General features: G+C 38.3%; 1 protein-coding gene across 1 annotated transcript; it reads left to right on the top strand.

Moving 5' to 3' along the window:
- The first annotated feature begins 5,048 nt into the window (after positions 1 to 5,048).
- On the top strand, positions 5,049 to 19,327 carry LOC120541370 (keratin, type I cytoskeletal 47 kDa-like). The gene is made up of 9 exons (XM_039772926.1): positions 5,049 to 5,681; positions 11,372 to 11,454; positions 12,014 to 12,170; positions 14,192 to 14,353; positions 15,051 to 15,176; positions 15,645 to 15,889; positions 16,076 to 16,123; positions 18,575 to 18,603; positions 19,194 to 19,327. Exons 1-9 carry the CDS (start codon positions 5,118 to 5,120, stop codon positions 19,217 to 19,219), a joined length of 1,440 nt encoding a protein of 479 aa, XP_039628860.1. The 5' UTR covers positions 5,049 to 5,117; the 3' UTR covers positions 19,220 to 19,327.
- Positions 19,328 to 20,193: the final 866 nt, after the last annotated feature.

The following is a 20,193-nucleotide window of genomic DNA, read 5'->3' as shown; positions in this document are numbered from 1 at the left end:
AGTGCCAAAATGGTTCTTTAAAGTGGTGGCAATAAAGGATCCATGAATAAATGTAAACAGATTTGTAAAATACTGAAACAATTTTAAAAGGATTCTTGCTGCATTTATTAACGCAGGCTACGTTCAGGTTTTCTTGATCGTGTCCTAACTATACACGTTGAAGATCTGCTATTTTGTTAAGAAATCAGGAATATTTTCAAAGTCGAAAGAACCAATTGAATATACAAAGAACCCTTCCCACACTGAATGGTTCTAGGCCAAATAATGGCTATACGAAGAAGCACACAACCCAGTAGTTCCATTTCAGAACATTTTTTTTAAGACTGTATAGAGTCGGTGAAAAGCTTGTGATGACTTATTATCATTTACCCCTCCCTATCTGTTTATTTTATTTTTCAACAAAACCCATTAAACAGGATGCCATTTAAGATTAAAAAAAAAAAAAAACTGCTTATTTGATTTTTGGAAAACACTAAAGAAGGAATGAGATTACGCAGAATGACACGACTGTGACTAAATTTAACATGACTTTCAGAGTTAGAGCCATTACAACAGATAATAAAGTTCGATGTCATCTTACTTATAAAATTCAAGAAGTGGCCAACTAAACACAACACAAACAGCATATGTGTTACAGGGTTGTTATAAAAGGTGTGCCCTGCCAGAATGAAAGCACTAATGTCTCACCTGGAGCTGGAGTCATGTGGAGTCTACATACTTGACCATGCCTATCATCTCCTGGTAGATCCCAAAGATTTCCTAGTTAGGAATATTGACAACTACAGTACAAATTGTCCCAATATGTCACATGAACAGTTGAAATATTGGCTGATTTAGCAAATGATGTGCTAGTGGTGACAATTCAACCCATGATATGGTGTCAAATCCAGCTCTTGTGATATCAGGGTCATGTGCATGCAAAACTGAATCATTGCTCTAACGACAAGATTGTGAATGAAGAGCACAGGGCTTTTGAAGCTCTACTAGAGTGGCGATTTGCATTCTTGGTCACCTTGATGACCAAGGCACTTCCTGCATGTTTACTATTTGGCTGGATGGCCAACTCCAGGAAGAGTTATGGCAGTTCCAAACTTCCATCCATCCATTATCCATCCCGTTATATCCTAACTACAGGGTCACGGGGGTCTGCTGGAGCCAATCCCAGCCAACACAGGGCGGTAGGCAGGAAACAAACCGTGGGCTGGGCGTCAGCCCACCGCAGGGCGTGCGCGCGCACACACACACACACGCACACACACCAAGCACACATTAGGGACAATTTAGAATCGCCAATGCACCTAACCTGCATGTCTTTGGACTGTGGGAGGAAACTGGAGTACCTGGAGGAAACCCACGCAGACACGGGGAGAACATGCAGACTTACACAGCTGGACATGTGCCATTATAAACAATGTCCAATCAATTCAGCTTACTACTGGTGTACTCCGTTCAGGTCATGGAACATCTCAAGGAGGATCAAAGCAAACAGGATACACCTGAAAACAATATGGTGGGCCACAGGGTTATATATACTGTATATATATATATATATATATATATATATATATATATATATATATATATATATATATATATATATATATGTTGCATAGTTTACTGTTAAATAATGCAAAGAGTAAGCGACACGTGTTGCGCCCTCATTTGGGCTCATCAGGCGTACACACTCTACTGCTCCCCTCTCTGGGATCGAACCTCTTACGTTAGCGTCAGAGATGAAGCCCCTTTACGCTGCGCCACGGCGTGTGGGAGCTAGGCCAGCGTGTCTGTGTGTGTTTGGGGTATTGTGAAAATTTATTATGAATATGTTCTTAAGTTTGCATATGCTGGGTTTATGTCCCAATGTCTGTTAATGGTGTTTTTGTCTGATATCCAGACAGCTCTCTGGCACTTTTAGTATTGGTCTTAAATCTTACTCGTATTGTTCCAGTTAAATATATGTCCTGTTGATTTTGTATGCATATAGATCAGTGATCGTGAGTCCTAATTCTAACGGCGTTGCGGTGTTCCTGTACCGTATGTGTTGCGATTCTTTTTGATATTTGTCCTATAACGCTGGGCAAGAACTGGAATGCTATAAACTGCGTTTCGTATTTCTGCTGTCTATTTCTTATTTTTAGCATTAAAAATGACAGTGCGTAGATTGTTCACAGGCTTGTGTGCTATTCTGATGCCTGATTTCGCCAGGATGCGTGCTGCCCTTTCAGACACTCTGTGATGATAAGGAAGTGTGTACCAGGTGGGGTGGGGGGTCTCGTTCGAGTCGGTTGTTTGCCGAGTTTTTTGGCGTCTCCTGCGTAGGCATTGTTTAATGAATGTCTTTTGAGTATCCGTTTGAAGTGAAAAGATGGAAAAGTTAGAGTCTTTCGTTCATTTTTGTTTCATTTGTATTACAATGGGTGTGGACTCTTCTGAATAACGTTTTAATACAGCTCCGTTTATGAGATGCTGGGTGATTACTGGTGAAGTGCAATATCTTGTCTGCATAGCATTCCTTGCGGTAAACGCTTGTGGTTAGAGTGGCGTCGTTATTTCTTTTTCTTTTTCCATGGTGAATTGGATTGCAGGGAATATCGTGTTGATGTGGTCGTAGAAATCGTTCAGCTGGCCATTTTTCAAGGTGGCGAATGTGTCGTCTACGTAGCGTAACGACATTTTGGGTGTGAACTGGGATAGAGCCGCACTTTCAAATCGCTGCATTACCAGTTTCGCTAGAAGTCCTGATAACGGCGATCCCATTGGCATGCCAGAGACCAAGATCCCTGGCGGCCAGAATATTAGTAAAATCTGTAAATGTACAAAAGCAAAATTATTATTTGTTGGAGTCAAAATCACGAAATTCTATAGATATGTAAAATAAAAATTAAGTATTATTTATCGGAGTAAAAATCATGAAATGAGAATAAAATATTTACTCTATTACCGATTGGAGTATTCCCGTTAAACTGAGGTACACTATGATCGATGAGTATTTATAAGAGACTAAATAAACGATCCATTCGTTTTGACTGACATTTGTATAGGTAAAAAATAAACCATTTAATTAAATAACAGGAAAAATTACGTGAACAAAAGTGGTATGCAATGGGTCATCGTAAATCGACCTTCAGCTAACTAAATCACCTCTGATTAGATCATTTTTTTAATAGTTTGTTCCTCTGAAAGAAAGTTTACTCGATCAAAAATAATGTGCTTTATTGCATTAAATTATTAAAATAAATTATTGAAATAATAATAATTTTTTGGAATTAAAATCTCGACTTTCTTGATATTTAAAAAATCGTACGTTTATAAATTAAAAACGGAATAAGAATCTGAAAATTTAACAACATCACATTTAAGTTCGATAATTTCTAAAATAAAAAGATGCCACACATATATATGTAGGTTTTAAAATAAGTCCGATTTAAAGCGTGACAAAAAGCGTCGCGTAAAATCGTTGCACTTTTAGGCTAGGGAGTTTATTTATATATATAGTGTATGCATATATATATATATATATATATATATATATATATATATATATATATATATATATATATATATATATATATATATATATATATATATATATATATATATATATAAGTAAATTAAAGAATACTTTAAGGTAAACAAATTAGGGGCTAAAAGGGAGATACAAGGGAAAAGCAATGTGGCTTTATAAGATGGATGGGTGGTTGGATGGAGATGCAAATCTTCCGCATGTCTGTGAAAAGGGTGACATGTCAAGTTTTACTCCATCTTCACACAACTAACAGCAGTAAAGGTAGAGTAATGTTTTACATGCCAAATAAGAAATTAATACAATTTAAAAGTCACTGTTGGTTTGACTTAATAAATGTAACCGCACCCTATGTAAACAATGCTAGCAGGATGGTTAGTGGTGTTGTCTCATGGCTCCTGTTCCCATGGATCAGATTCCCCATTAGGACTTTGCATGTTATTCCTATTTCTGTGCCAGCACCCCCAGCAACTTTTCACAGACGTGTTAGTGGGTGTATTGACAGCTCAATGATCGACACAATTCCAGTCCAAGGCATGATCCTGCCTATCACCTCATGGTTCCTTTAAAGGTTCCATCTCACAGTAACCTTGAATTAAATTAAGCAGGTTGGTGAATTTTGATTAATCAGTGGGTAGCGTTGCGGACTCAGAAATTCACTATCTTGCTTTCCCTGATCGCTGGTTATGTGGAGTCTGCATGTTCTCCCCGTGCCTTTGCATCTTCAAACACATGCATTTCAGATTGATTTTTGATTCCACATTACCCAAGTGTGGGTGTGTGTGTGAGTGGGCCCTGTGGAGATCTGTTTCCTGCCTTGCATTCAATGCTGTCGGAATAAACTCAGGTCACTGAACTGGATTTAGCAACTTTGAGAATATTACATTAATATTCATTGAGGTGTTCTCTGAAACGACATTACCTGGTACAAGGTTTCAGAGAGCAACAGTCTCAGATAGTAGACAATCCAGACGGTCACTTCTGAAAACTCAAACGAATTGCGCGACCAGGATCGGCACTGTGTGCATTACTGTTAAACAACCATGAATAAAAAATATACAAAAAACATTACTGGTACCACAACGACATTTTTTTCTTGCGACTCATGCAACTGAACTACGCCTGTAAACGTTTAGCAGTTTACATCTCGATAGTCTTCTGTCCTTGTTTCGGTTCTGCACTTGTATTTGTAATCCTCAACCTCCACTTCGTCACTGCATCCTGTGTTATTTACAAGCTTTTTAACGTTACATGTCAGTCCACAGTAAATCATTTCTTGAAAGGAGTTCATGTCATACCTGCCTCTCAAAAGCAAGTTATGTTTAATTCGTATGCAGAAAAGGCAGTTTCCAAAGATATATCAAAGAAGCGCTTCGTTGTTTACAAAGCCGCCTTTCTCTCGGTGTCCAACTCCGTCCTCCTGGTGCGCCCCGCGACAAGAGGGCGTGGCTGTACAGCCAATCGCTTTGCAGCAAACGGGGACAGTTACTTGTATATATAGCGCCTTGGCATCCACAGAGTTCACACTGCCGATTGCCGACCGATCGACTTGTACTGGTAGTCTTTCCGCACTGAACTATTCCTCATCTCAGACATGGCACAAAATAGAAGACAATTCTCCAGATTTTCCTCCGGTGGTGCTCGTATGTCTGGTGGCTCTGAAAGAGTGCAAAGTTCCGTGGCGTCGTTATCATATGGTGTTGGTGGTTTAACTTCTCCCGGTGTTTTTGGAAGGGGTGCACTTGGTGCTGGTTTTGGTTTCGGAGGTGGTGTTGATGAGGGTGTTGCCAGTGCTTTGGGAGCTGGTGGAGATTTTGGTAGTGGAGGTTATGGTGGTGGAGTTTTTAGTACTGGTGGTGGTTTAAGTGCTGGCGGTCATTTGGGATATGGTGGACTTTACGGTTCTGATGGTGCAGCTTCTGGTAGTGGTCTTGGTTTTGCGTTAAGCGGTAGCGGCAGTGCTGCCCCGTTTATGGTAAATGAAAAGCAGCAGATGCAGAGCCTGAACGACAGACTGGCTGCCTATCTCGATAAGGTGCGCACCCTTGAAGCAACCAACAAGGACCTGGAGAACAAGCTCAAGAATTTCCGCACGAGCAAAGTGATCAGCAGGGATTTCACTTCGTACCAGAAGCAGCTGCAGCCTCTCCGTGACCAGGTAACATATACGAAATGTTTGAAGCCAAGATTTATAAACAGACCTGACAGAGCCACGGCAGGCTGCTGCGACCTTCTGAGGTCTCAGGTGAACCGAGACTGACAGTCGTTACATGACATTAATGACAATAACTCAGGAGAACAGATGTAAGCAGTGATTTTATAATCACTGGCCGAGTATGCAATAAGGGTTGTATAAAGATTAAATGTATGATCCGAAAGATATGTAATTTAGTATGTTCAACAAAATATTTTAAATGTCTTTGGAAACTACATACTGTAAAAGCAGATCATTCTTCTAGTTTTATTTAATATTCGGTATATTTTCTTTAAGATCGCACCAGCAGCCAATAACATTCTTGAATCTGTTCGGTTTGCATTTATTCTTTACGTCAAAACAAAGTAAAACATACACTACATCCAACCAAGTTTTTACCTGTTTCCTGCAGAATTCAAAATCTGATCTAGGGGTTTTGAGAACAGGACATCAGACAATGTCAGCCCAGAAATGAGGCCACTCTCGCGCATGCGCTCATTGGCAAACACCCGTTCTGCTTGGAAATGGCAGACCAACAAGATTATAACAGTACTTGATGGAGAAGAACACCTCCACCTGCGCCTTTATTGAAGGGTGTGAGGAACCCGTCCTAGATAGTGTATCGGTGGTCGTGGGAAAAATAATTAGCAAATTATATTAAGGAAAAGAAGAAAGAAGTTTAATCAAATTGAGATATATATAATTGAATATGGAGGGTTTTTTTTAAATACATTGTTCTACCTCAGATACTTAATTTTAGGAGGATGACACTACATTATTTCAGAATCATGGAGAAGCCACTTGAGATTAAAATACTGAGTAAAATATTTGTAGGTTATTAATTTATACAGTTGAATGTTCATTAGTGCAAAGTGATTTCAAACGAGTTCTGCATGGATTTATTTTATTATTATTATTATTATTATTATTATTATTATTATTATTATTATTATTATTATTAAGTAGGTACCTCAGGAGAAGTCAGTCAGTCATTTTCTAAAGCCGCTTATCGCTGACCAAGGTCAAGGGGGTGCAGGAGCCTGTCCGAGCTATCATAGGAACGGGCTCCACTCAGAGAAGTGGACATTTTATTGTCCACTTCTTTTTCAATACAGAGAATCACCAAGCTAGACAGTGTCATTTGTGACATAGTTGATCTCATATAAGATTCTTTTCCAAATACCCATAAAATAAGCTGTTAATATATTCGCTACAATATACGGACTGTATATTTCTATAGCACATTTTCATACAAATGATGTAGCTCAAAGTGCTTTACAGGATGAAGAAAGAGAAAAAAGACAAAATATAAAAAATAAAATTAGGCAATACTAATTAACATTAACATAGAATACAAGTAAGGTCGATGGCCAGGGAGGACAGAAAAAATATTAAAAACTCCAGACGGCTGGAGAAAAAAAATAAAATCTGCAGGGGTTCCCAGGCTACGAGACCACCCAGCCCCCTCTAGGTATTCTACCCAACATAAATTACATCAATCAGTCCTCACGGTATTCAGGGTTCTCATGGAAGAACTTGATGATGACAGTCATGTGGACCTCTGGCCTTTAATCCATCAATGTAGGGACATCACGGTGCTTTGATTAGGTGGATGTGGCGCAGATCGTCACCACAGAAAATCGGAAAAAGAACAGAAGAGAAAGTAGGGGTTGGTACGGATTATGAAGCCACCAGGAATGATAACGATAATTAATGCATATACAGAGTATCAGGATTAACTAAAATGAAGCTATGAGAAGGTCAATGAGTTTTTAGCAGTTTTTAAAGTGCTCCACCATATTAGGCGGGTGAATTTCTATCAGTAAGATATTCCAGATTTGAGGTGCAGAACAGCAGAAGGCCGCCCGCCTCACCACTCATTTTAAGTTTAGCTCTTGGAATTCTAAGCAGACACTCATTTGAAGATCTAAGGTTTCAATTTGGAGTGTAAGGTGAAAGACATTCTGAAATATAGGATGGAGCGAGATAAGGTTTTATAAACTATAACCAGGATCTTAAAGTCAGTTCTAAATGACACAGGTAACCAATGTAGTGACATCAAAACTGAAGAGATGTGCTTGGATTTTCTTTCCTAGTTAAGATTCTAACAGCTGCATTCTGCACTTGTTGCAGTTGAACTGTCGAACTGTCGGCTTCAACTGCTTGTGGACTGAGACAACAAGTTATCCCGTCAAGCAGCACATTGGTATTAGGGGGCATCGTCATTTAACTTTTTTAACATTACAAAATAATAAAACAAAAACGTTAAGTGTGTTTCAAAAAAATTGCATAAACATCCAGTGCCTTCTTTATATAAAACCAGTAAAATTGTGAGAAATACCAGAGCGATGCAAGAAAAAATGCTGGTTCAGTAATTGCACATTACTGGGTCGAATAGTTTCTCGTATATCCATTGCTTGATAAAGAACCTTTTTATTCTGAAGAGAGTTCTTTGCATATAAAATTAGTTTATTTGGGCTTTGAAAGGGTTCGTTATGTGGATGAAACAGAAATCTTTAATGTGTAGTCGGCTATAACTAGCAGGATAATTACAGATAAAGACCACTTGTGTGACTGTATATGCAGAGTCATTTAAAACTCGGGAACCGACAAATCTTTTAGCATCTCCTCATGGACATTTTATAAATCTGTTTACAAATCTAAATAAATGAACTGATCTTTCTGAAAACTTCATGTGGGCAGTTCTTTAGGGAACCAAAAGTGGTTCTCCTGCGGCATTGCTCTGAAGAAGCACTTTGGTAGTTCTGTTTCTATAAGAATGAAGTGGTCATCAGGCCATTGAAAATGGGGAACATCAGAGGGTGAGATTTGTGGAGTTTTAATGCAGATTTTAAAAGACGCCCATTTGACAGATGCTTACTTGGACGAAAATCATTAGAAATGTATTCAAAGTCTACTGTTGCAGTAGTGTTTGCCATGTTGATTATTTAATTTTACTTTGCCACGTCTCTGTCTCCTATGCTATGTCAATAATAATAATAATAATAATAATAATAATAATAATAATAATAATAATATGTGGTATCCTATACTGTTTTTGTCCCATTTCACCATATCATATCATCATATCTAGTCCATGCCTATGCACACTGCATTGCATTTTAATGATCTGAAGAGCCACCCTCATCAAGTCCGGACCCAGCAGCGCTACTGTATAAATACTGATTATGTCAACTTGTAAAATTGTGTTAATTTCTAGAACCTGTTTACTCTGTGAGTCACAATTTCTGTTAAAATTCTGTAACATTTATATTGCACGTGTTTAGTTTAAAGGGCAGACACCTTTTGGCTAGCAGGACAGTCTGAAACAGCCAATCGATTTGGAAAAGCAATCGGAAGGAGGAGAAAGCCAAGTTTCATTTCACATTCAATGTCGTTGAGTACATTTTATTGGTTTTATACCAATTTCATCCATCCATCCATTTTCTAACCCGCTGAATCCGAATACAGGGTCACGGGGGTCGGCTGGAGCCAATCCTAGCCAACACAGGGCAGGAACCAATCCTGGGCAGGGTGCCAACCCACCGCAGGACACACACAAACACACCCACACACCAAGCCCAATTTAGAATCGCCAATCCACCTAACCAGCATGTCTTTGGACTGTGGGAGGAAACCAGAGTGCAACATGCAAACCCAGGTCTCCTAACTGCGAGGCAGCAGCGCTACCCACTGCGCCACCGTGCCGCCCTACCAATTTCATTTATTTTATTATTCAAAAGGTATTTTTGTTGTTTGAAATTTTACTCCAAAATATGATCTATCTATCTATCTATCTATCTATCTATCTATCTATCTATCTATCTATCTATCTATCTATCTATCTATCTATCTATCTATTTTATTTTTTCTCCAGCCGTCTGGAGTTTTTTTGTTTTTTCTGTCCCCCCTGGCCATTGAACCTTACTCTTATTCGATGTTAATTAATGTTGATTTATTTTGTTTTATAATTGTGTCTTTCATTTTTCTATTCTTTAATATGTAAAGCACTTTGAGCTACTGTTTGTATGAAAATGTGCTATAGAAATAAATGTTGTTGTTGTTCTATCTATCTATCTATCTATCTATCTATCTATCTATCTATCTATCTATCTATCTATCTATCTATCTATCCAGTTAAGCCTGTAGCGGAAAAACGTATTGTTTGTGAATTAATCGTATCATCTCATACCTGGGGGTGGCATGGTGGCGCAGTGGGTAGTGCTGCTGCCTCATAGTTAGGAGACCTGGGTTCACTTCCCAGGTCCTCCCTGCATGGAGTTTGTATGCTCTACCTGGGTTTCCTCCCACCGTCCAAAGACATTCTATATTGTGCTTGGTGCGCGTTCCCTGCGGTGGGCTGGCACCCTGCCCGGGGTTTGTTCCTGCCTTGCACCCTGTGTTTGCTGGGATTGGCTCCAGCAGCCCCCATGACCCTGTAGTTAGGATACAGTGGGTTGGAAAATGGATGGATGTCGTGCCTAATAAGATTACACTGGAGTTGTGATGAATGGGCAGCAGAAGGAGAACTCCTTTTCTATCACACAGTATTATTGATGTGGAAGAATACTTATAGAGTAACATAGAATTCATCTTAAAGAAATAGTATAAATGAAAAAGCTTAATAAATGTGGGAAACCAAATAAAGTTCAAGTGAACAACAAAATGTACACTGAAATATAAGATTTGGTTTAGGAAATTACTGAGATGGTCAAGTAAATAAAGAATGTACCAGAAGAAAGGTTAATATAATATACAAAATTAACTGAAGGATAACTAAGAGATGACTAAGCAGATGTCCTATAAATTAGAATGGGCAGTTGTTATATACACAGAAATTTCAAGGGTGGTGGTGCAACTCAAAGAAGAACCAGAATATAATATAACAGACTTTTATCTTATATAAATCATTTGGGTGTAAACCATTGAACCAACCAGAGTAAAATGTATGCATTGATTGACACTGTATGTAGATTCAATAGCTTATAAAATGAAAACTATTTTTTGTTTCTCTGACCATTCTGACCATACTGTAACAGACTGCTTTTGAAGAATGCTCCCTCCAAGGCATTTTGCTGAGGAGTCATTAAACGATACAATGAACAGCTTTTGTCCTGCCTGATTACTGAATTGTTCTGTTAGAGGACATTTCTTTCTTTAATAAGATGTTAAATTTCTACCACAGGAGTTTTCATTTTCTCCCCTTGTCATTGTCTATCATCTCCTGGTAGGTCACAATGGTGTCCTTGTTAGGCTAATCAACAACTCCAGACGGGCCCAGTGTGGGTGGGAATGTTCTCTGCTGTGGTCCTGACCTGCCTATATGACACCTGCTGCTGGTGGGATATGATTTGCACTTTAGGACCCTGTAAAATCCAAACAGGTTCAGTAAATGAGTGCCTGGTCTTTAATGGTGGCGCAGTATGTTGTACATGAAGAGTTAACTAATTCCAGCTGGTGTGTTTTTCAAGACTAACATTGAAAGTACCCTAAAGGAGCATTTAGTTTAAAAATGTGTCATGTTAGGAGTGCACTGTTATTTCAGACTATTTTTAGGGGTAATGAGTTTTTTATTCCAAAGTTTTACAGTTTTTTATTATTTTCTTCATCTGCTGTAGCCATTGACTGTTTTTTCTTTTTATCACTCTTGTCAGATAATTGCTGCCATCATTCAGAATTCTCGCCTGGCCCTGAAGATTGATAATGCTCAACTGGCTGCTGATGACTTCAGAAAAAAGTAAGAACCCTTGAGGTTTATTCTTCTTAAATTGTTCATTTACTTACTTGATGCAATTTTCTCCTGAAAGTAAAATTTAATATTTTTTTTAGCTGTATCTGTAATAATTCATGCCATAGTGTAAAATACTGTAACACCGTCAGACTTAGTTAATTGAATTTAGGGTCAAAGGGGGCCACAGTCTATCCCTGCAGCATCAGGAAGGGGCTTCAGTCCACTGCATGACCAATTCTTGTACAAAACTCACTCACACAGGGCCAGTTTATGTAGCCGGTGCCATGTGGGAGTTAAACTGGAGTGAAAAGAGAAAAACCTTCACACACATACAGTCCACACAGATGGAGAGCAGACCTGTGAGGCAGCAGTGCTGACCACTGCACTACCATACTGTTCAGCCATGAACATGCAGAATTTCTATACAGAAAGTTGATCAACTCTGATTTGCATATCTTAATGCATATTTTTATGGAATCTGTAAATTAATCTTTATGGCTCAGTTTATTTTCTCACAGCCATTCTTAAAAGCAATCCAATGGCAATACGACTTTGTTCTTCTCAGATATGAGATCGAGTACATCTTTCGCCAGACAGTGGAGGCTGACATCCTCAATCTGAAGAAGCTGAAGCAAGAATACGATTCCCACCAGGCCAGCAACAATCAGCAAGTTGAAGCCCTGAAAAAAGAGATTGAAGAAATGACGAAACAACATGGAGAGGTATGCATAACCTAGGAAATAAGACTATAAATCCATAATGTAATCTCTTCTTGATTAATTTTTTATTAAGAAAAGCAGCGTCTTGGTTTTCATATGATTAACAGTATCAACATATTTTTCTGTATTGTCTCATTTCTGGCTTCATTTTCTACCTTATTTTCTACACTTACATTTCTCTCTGTTACTCTCTTTGGACTCTCGAATAACATAAGAAGTTTGGCAAACAAGATGAGACCATTCATTCCACCAAACCTGTTTATTTAGCTAATAACTATGCTGTCTCAATATGTCATCCAGATACTTCTTAAAGACTGTTAAGGTTTCTGCTTCAATTCCATGACTCAGTAGTTTCTTCCAGATTCCCACAACTCTTCAAGTAAAGAAGATTTCAGTCTGAAATGCACTTTCCCTTAATTTTTTAAGGTGCCATATATACTTTTGATGCCATTTGAATTCTGAAGACCTGTATTAGGTGCTTACGTAGTTTACTCAGTTTGAGACCAAACAGGTGTAATTCACTGAGTCTGTCACCATAGGACATGTTCTTAGCTCATGGGCTGCACTTGGTATCTTGTTGCCTGGCGGCCAGAACTACACATGATACTCCAGATGCAGTCTCACTAGTGCATAAAATAGTCCAAACATAACATTCCTCGACTTATTTTGAATTGTTTTTATGATAAAACCTAACATGTACTACATTGCTATTTCAAGGTTTGCTCCAACTTGATGCCAATAACTGGGCTGTGACTCAATAATGAAAACCAATGGCTTAATTTGGTTTTTGTTCAATTTAGTTTGTAAACACGAGCCTGGATTGGCAGACCAGTGTGTCAGTCAAAACAATTTTTAAGGGCTGGATGGCATTTCTACTTTTGGGGGGCAGTCCTTTTGGTGTCCTTGTGTACTGCTGGAGAAGTGGGCTGTCTTGTCAGCAGGAGGTTCATCCTGACCTGGAAGTGCTTCCTGGGTGCAATTTGATAGCACCAGAAATACTCCTGGGTCCAGTTATAAAGGGAACTGCTGCACTTCATCCAGTTGGGGTTGGGAGTGAAGGACGGATGAAGCCCACCTGGGAGGATTGCAGGAAGGAACAAGCGAGAAGAGACTTGTGTTTAACTGTGATTGTGAGAGAAGAAGCCTTTGGATGGGATTTTAAATTGTATTAAATTTTTATTTGAACCCAGGACTTGTCACTATAAATGTGTCTGTGTACAGTATGTACTTGTGTGTATATACACACACATACATACAATACAATTTATTTTTGTATAGCCCAAAATCACAAAAAGTGCCGCAATAGGCTTTAACAGGCCCTGTCTTTTGATAGTCCCCCAGCCTTGACTCTCTAAAAAGGCAAGGAAAAACTCCCCAAAAAAAACCAATTGTAGGGAAAAAAGATGTAAGAAACCTTGAGAAAGGCATTTCAAAGAGAGATTGACACATACAAAGGTATTATTCAAACCTTTTAAGAATGGACGTCAACATCCATCCATCCATTATCCAACCCGTTATATCCTTACTACAGGGTCAAGGGGCTCTGCTGGAGCCAATCCCAGCCAACACAGGGCACAAGGCAGGAAACAAACGCTGGGCAGGGCACACACACACCCACACACAAAGCACACACTAGGGACAGTTTGGGATTGCCAATGCACCTAACCTTCATGTCTTTGGACTGGGAGGAAAGCAGAGCACCCGGAGGAAACCCACGCAGACACGGGGAAAAGATGCAAACTCCACGCATGGGGGACCCGGGAAGCGAATCTGGGTCTCCTTACTGTGAGGCAGCAGCGCTATGCACTGCACCATTGTGCCGCCCTGGAAATCAACAACGGCATATAAATATTCAAAAGTTAATGTTCATTCTACTAGATGATGGCGTAAGTTGGAACTTTGCTTTCTTATTGAGTGGATCTTTTTGTTTAATATCAGCATTGAGAAAACATTGCTAAGTTTAAATAACAAACAATTTTCCAAGATGTCATCATAATGCTTCCCACTTTTTCTCTTCTCTTTAGAGTGTGAGTATCCTGAAAGAAGAGATGTCCGGCACCGTGAGTGTGGACGTCACCACCACTGAAAGCCCAGATCTGAAACAGATTTTAGATGACTTACGTGCAGAGTATGAAGACATCGTTCGTAGTAACAAGGAGGAGCTTGAGATGTGGTTCAACAAGCAGGTAAGTGGCAGACAAGTCCTCACAGTCCAGGTGTACATTCTGGGGTGGTTGCTCCATTTTGATAGATATTGCTGATATTTTTCAAAACTATATATACATATTATCAGAATATTTGAACTGTTAATAGAGTGACAAGTGGTGACAATATTGCTTTGCAGGAGCTTATGCTCTTGCCACAAAATTCAATTAGATACATAGATAGATAGATAGATAGATAGATAGATAGATAGATAGATAGATAGATAGATAGATAGATAGATAGATAGATAGATAGATAGATAGATAGATAGATAGATAGATTAAGAGGCTTCTGAGGATCACGGATCCACAGGTAATCCTATCCCATTCTGTTTCTGCTTTGCACATGCTGCTATCAGGATAAGCTCCAGTTCTTGTGACTCTTAATTGGCTAAAATGGGTTAGAGACATGGAGATATTCAGAACTTCTCCCCACACTGGGTTTAGACATTAGATATTTTGGTTTACGTCTAGATTTTCTCTTATTTAGTGATCGTCCCTGCACTTTGTTCTACCCCAAGCAATTACAGGTACCTTTACAATAACAAAAATACAGGGAAAGTTACAATGTCACATACATATAAAGTAGAAATAGAATACTGAGACACAATGGCACACACAGTAAAGTACATTCAGTATCACCACTCGTACTCAGTCATTTTCTGTATGTTGCCCTTAGGTGGAGACCAAACAAGCTGCAGCCATCCAGGAAACAGATGTCAGTGAAAAATCAAAGATAGAAGTGACGGAGCTTCGCCATCAGAACCAGAACCTACAGACAGAAATGGATGCTTTGCTGGTCTCTGTGAGTAACTGCTGCTAAGGATCTTATTTTATGATACACCACTATGATGACGGAGCTGTTCTTCTCCAACTATAAGAGATGGAGCCCCTCATTTACTGTAGAAGGGTATACATTTTTATAGAACAGTTTGCACTACACCAGTTTGGTATACGGGTCAAACTAAGGCAGTGGATTTTAAACCAGAAGGTGCAGGTGCAATTCCTCACTTTGTGACCCTGAGGAAGTCATGTAATCTTTCTATGTGAAAAAAGTGCGAAACGTTTGAATACATTACCTTGGATGAAAGTGTCAGCCAAATGTGCAATAATAACAATTTAATAAGATTAGTACGTTCTGATTATCAGCATTCAGATCAAAAAATTATACAAAGTCTTAGTGGACCCCATAACACCTCCAATTCTTGTATATGCCACTGGCCCATTCCAGGACACAGTGCTTCATTTATTTATTACTTTATTTTCCCTCCAGAAAGGTGCCTTAGAGGATAACCTGGCAGCAGTGAATGGCCACTATCAGATGGAGCTTCACCGTATCGCTGCCTTGGTAGCCACCATGGAGGGGGAGTTGATGAGCATCAGGAACAGCATAACCTCCCAGTCTGAGGACTACAGGAACCTTCTGAATGTCAAAGAGAAACTGGAGAAGGAGATCACCACGTACAAGCAGCTGCTGGAAGGAGTGGAGCTGGGCGCTGGTGGAGCTTCATCTGCCATGTGAGCTTCTCTTCTGTTGCTGTCCTCCCTCTGTCCCCTGCTCTCCTCTGCTCTCTAGTCCTTTCCTATAAGACATTAGGGATAGAAGGCATATAGATTATTTGACGACACTCATCTCATTATTGCTCTCTTTTGTATTAAAAAATGAAAAAATATATATAATTAACATTCTTTTCTTTGATTCAGTTCCGGGGACTCAAAGACTGATCGTTCACTGAATATGGTTATAGAAAGGTAATATACATATTGTTAAAAATCTGTTGTCTCTATACTTTGTTATTAATTTTAGAAGTTCCAGGTGACAGGGTTAGCCCATCTTTTGTCATAAGTTGGATTTTTGGAATCATTTTCATCATTAGATCTTTAAAGCATAGACATGTTGTCTCCTTGTTCTGTTTGACATTTTTGGTTTCACCTCCAGTTAATCTTCACTCCTACACTATGACCCCTCAGGTGTCCACATTTTCACCTGGTACCCGTAAAACACATGACAGACTAAAATGGCTAAACTATCATCCAATGCCCACACACAGCACACATCACCCGTCCACATTTATATGACACAAGAATTTGTTCAGATCCAGTTGGCCTGCTGCCAACTTGGCACACATTACCCTCCTGTAGATGCCAATTAATACAGACTACCTTGAATTAGCTAAATATCTCTCCAGTCCTTAAAACTACAGGACACCCCTGAGACGGTCAAAAAGAAAACCTCAGCTGATTAAATTTCCATTTGATTTACAAAAACACAACCACCGTTGGAATTTCTTAACTTTTATCTGATGTTGACCAAGCACACATCACCCACTGGAATGCTAATTTTCCATGTGAGGATTACATTACTCAGCCAAACTTATCCAAAAGATATCCAAAAAGCATATGTCACCTTTTAGGTGGCTAAATTTCACTCAATGCTGACATTAACCAAAAAGATGACATTACCCAAAAAGATCCACTCAATAAGAAAGCAAAGTTCCAACTTATGCCCACATGGCACTCAGTACACATTACATGAAATCCCTCTTTAAACACAAAAACATGCAATGTCTAATGGCACTATAATCATTAGTCTGCCATCAAATGCTCACAAAATCCACAACATTCATCAGACAGCCAACCCACCAGTCTTCTTCAATAACCTTTAATAGCCACCTATGTTTCTGCTCCTTCATCTCATCATCAAGTCAGACAAAAGGGACAGCGCTGATGTTGGCTTAAATTGGACTGAATTTGGAAGGAACACTTGGTCATCATAATGTAGGGCTACCTGTCTATGTAACAGTGTGGCATTCTGAAGGTAACCTCACAAGCCCACTGCTCTTCTAAGCCTCAACCTGCTTGTCATTTATCCTCCCCAGAGAATTCCTCTTACTTAGCTGAGAACAGTGTGATATGTTAAAATCAAACAAGTGTGTATACACAAAATTCACAGTGCAGTGCATAAGCTAGTCTGAAATGTCAAGTTTGCTTGGGTTCACATTTAGAAAATGTTTATTTTTGTAGCCTCGGCACATAAACCTGATTTTCCACTAAAGAACAGATTCTTTGGAGGTAGAGTTCTTAATGGGATTTTTAAATATCTATCTATCTATCTATCTATCTATCTATCTATCTATCTATCTATCTATCTATCTATCTATCTATCTATCTATCTATCTATCTATCTATCTATCTATCTATCCTGCCTACTATACTAACATTAATATTTATCTATCTATCTATCTATCTCTCTATCTATCTATCTATCTATCTATCTATCTATCTATCTATCTATCTGAGTAGTGGTGGCCTTTGTGTTATAATGAAATGTCAATTTTTTTTTAATTTTCTTATTAATGTGAGGAGTAGGAGGAGTGTAAAGGGGGAGTAGTGGTGGTCTTTGTATTATAATGAATTGTTAACTTTTTGATTATATTATTTATGTGCAGAGTAGGAGGAGTCTGAAGGGGGAGTAGTGGTGGTTGTCTGATATATACCTTTTTGTTTTATCTTGAATATTGGGATTGTTTGTCTTATGACTGTGTATGTTGTTAATGTTCATAATAAAGGTCATTTTAAAAATAAAAAATATCTATCTATCTATCTATCTATCTATCTATCTATCTATCTATCTATCTATCTATCTATCTATCTATCTATCTATCTATCTATCTATCTATCTATCTATCTATCTATCTATCTATCTATCTGAGTAGTGGTGGCCTTTGTGTTATAATGAAATGTCAATTTTTTTTTAATTTTCTTATTAATGTGAGGAGTAGGAGGAGTGTAAAGGGGGAGTAGTGGTGGTCTTTGTATTATAATGAATTGTTAACTTTTTGATTATATTATTTATGTGCAGAGTAGGAGGAGTCTGAAGGGGGAGTAGTGGTGGTTGTCTGATATATACCTTTTTGTTTTATCTTGAATATTGGGATTGTTTGTCTTATGACTGTGTATGTTGTTAATGTTCATAATAAAGGTCATTTTAAAAATAAAAATATCTATCTATCTATCTATCTATCTATCTATCTATCTATCTATCTATCTATCTATCTATCTATCTATCTATCTATCTATCTATCTATCTTTAACTACAGTAAAGCATTTAAGTGTACATTTGTGAGAATCTCACCAGCACTGCAGCCTTCCACTGAATGTTAATAATCTCATTCATCTTTTCTTTTTTGTTTTTCATGGTAGTGTTTCACAAACCACAGTGGTAACCAAAGGTAAGACATATGTTTCATCCCTACATTGTACACAAACATTTCAAATGTGTTTAATGAAAGGGAAAATTTCAAGTTCAAGTAGTAGCTTTAATAATAAATTAGATATGCACTTATTGTTCATTTTAATTTTTTTGAATTAAGGTTTGGATACTTTAAATGAGAGGAAAAAAAACAATGTGTAATAGTGTTTTCTATGCTGTGTGTTTATAGTCTAATCTAATATAAATGATGATGGCACAGTGGATGGTGTTGATGCATCACAAGACCAGCATTCTGGGTCTGAATCCCTCAATTTCTCAGAATCCATGTAGTGTTTGCATATTCTTAACATATCCATGTGGATATTCCCTTAGGTACTCCAGTTTTCCTCTCCACATATTAGGTTACTTAGTCTTTTTAAAATGGCTCTGTCTGTAATTTAATTGCCCTGTCCTTTGTTGGTTCCTCTCTTGTGCCTAATAATTCCAGGACATACTGTAAACCCTTGAACCAAAATGCAATAAGCACATTTTAAAATAGATTGATAGACGTTATAATATATCTGACTTCTCCACTGCTCCTCTAATGTTGTCTTTCTCTGCTATGCACAGAGGTGAAAACAGAAGTCAAGAAATAACAAAATGGAGACCTCAACCCCCCATCAGGAGGGAAGAAAACCAAAAAGAAAATCAAATGGAACTGAACAACTAATTTATAAATCCAGACATCATTATTATGAACATGGAGAGAAAGTTAATAAGCTTTTAGCTCAACAAATTCACAAGCAAGAAGTGAGCAACACAATCTCAGTAATCACCAACAAGAACGGAGATAAAATCATCGACCACAAAAATATAATGCACACTTTCAGAGACTACTATAAATCCCTATATACCACTGAGTTTAAAGAATATAATACACAATCTAATGCATTTCTGGATACATTACAGATACCACAAATAGACACTTTTAGTGTGGAGGAACTTGATAAACCTCTGGCGTTATCAGAATTACTAGATGCTATAAAGTCACTTCAAGGCGGGAAAGCAGCAGGCCCTGATGGCTACCCTGAAGAGTTTTATAAGAAATTCTCTGCTCAGCTAGCCCCCCTTCTATTAGCAACATTTACAGAAGCCAGAGACAACCAAACTCTTCCTCAAATTTTTCACCAAGCACTAATCACCGTTTCTCCAAAACAAAATAAGGACTTATTACAATGTGCATCATACAGACCAATTTCACTTCTGAATAATGACGTTAAAATACTCTCTAAAATCATAGCTAGAAGGATGGAGAAAGTGCTCCCCTCGTAATATCACAAGATCAAACTGGATTTATTAGGGGCCGACACTTATCTTCAAATCTTCGACGCCTGTTTAATGTAATATACTCACCAACTAAATCAAACACCCCAGAAATATTATTATCATTGGATGCAGAAAAGCATTGACATGATTGAATGGAAATACCTTTTACTACATTGGAGAAATTTGGGTTTGGCCCGAACATTTGTGCATGGATTAAATTACTGTATACCAATCCAGAAGCTTCAGTTTGTATCAACAACATTTGTTCAGACTACTTTAAACTAGAATGTGGTACTAGACAAGG

The sequence above is a fragment of the Polypterus senegalus genome, chromosome 12 (genome assembly GCF_016835505.1).
Source record: "Polypterus senegalus isolate Bchr_013 chromosome 12, ASM1683550v1, whole genome shotgun sequence".
Taxonomy (NCBI): domain Eukaryota; kingdom Metazoa; phylum Chordata; class Cladistia; order Polypteriformes; family Polypteridae; genus Polypterus; species Polypterus senegalus.
The sequence above is the reverse complement of the archived record's forward strand: the minus strand, read 5'-3'. Positions and strand labels throughout refer to the sequence as shown.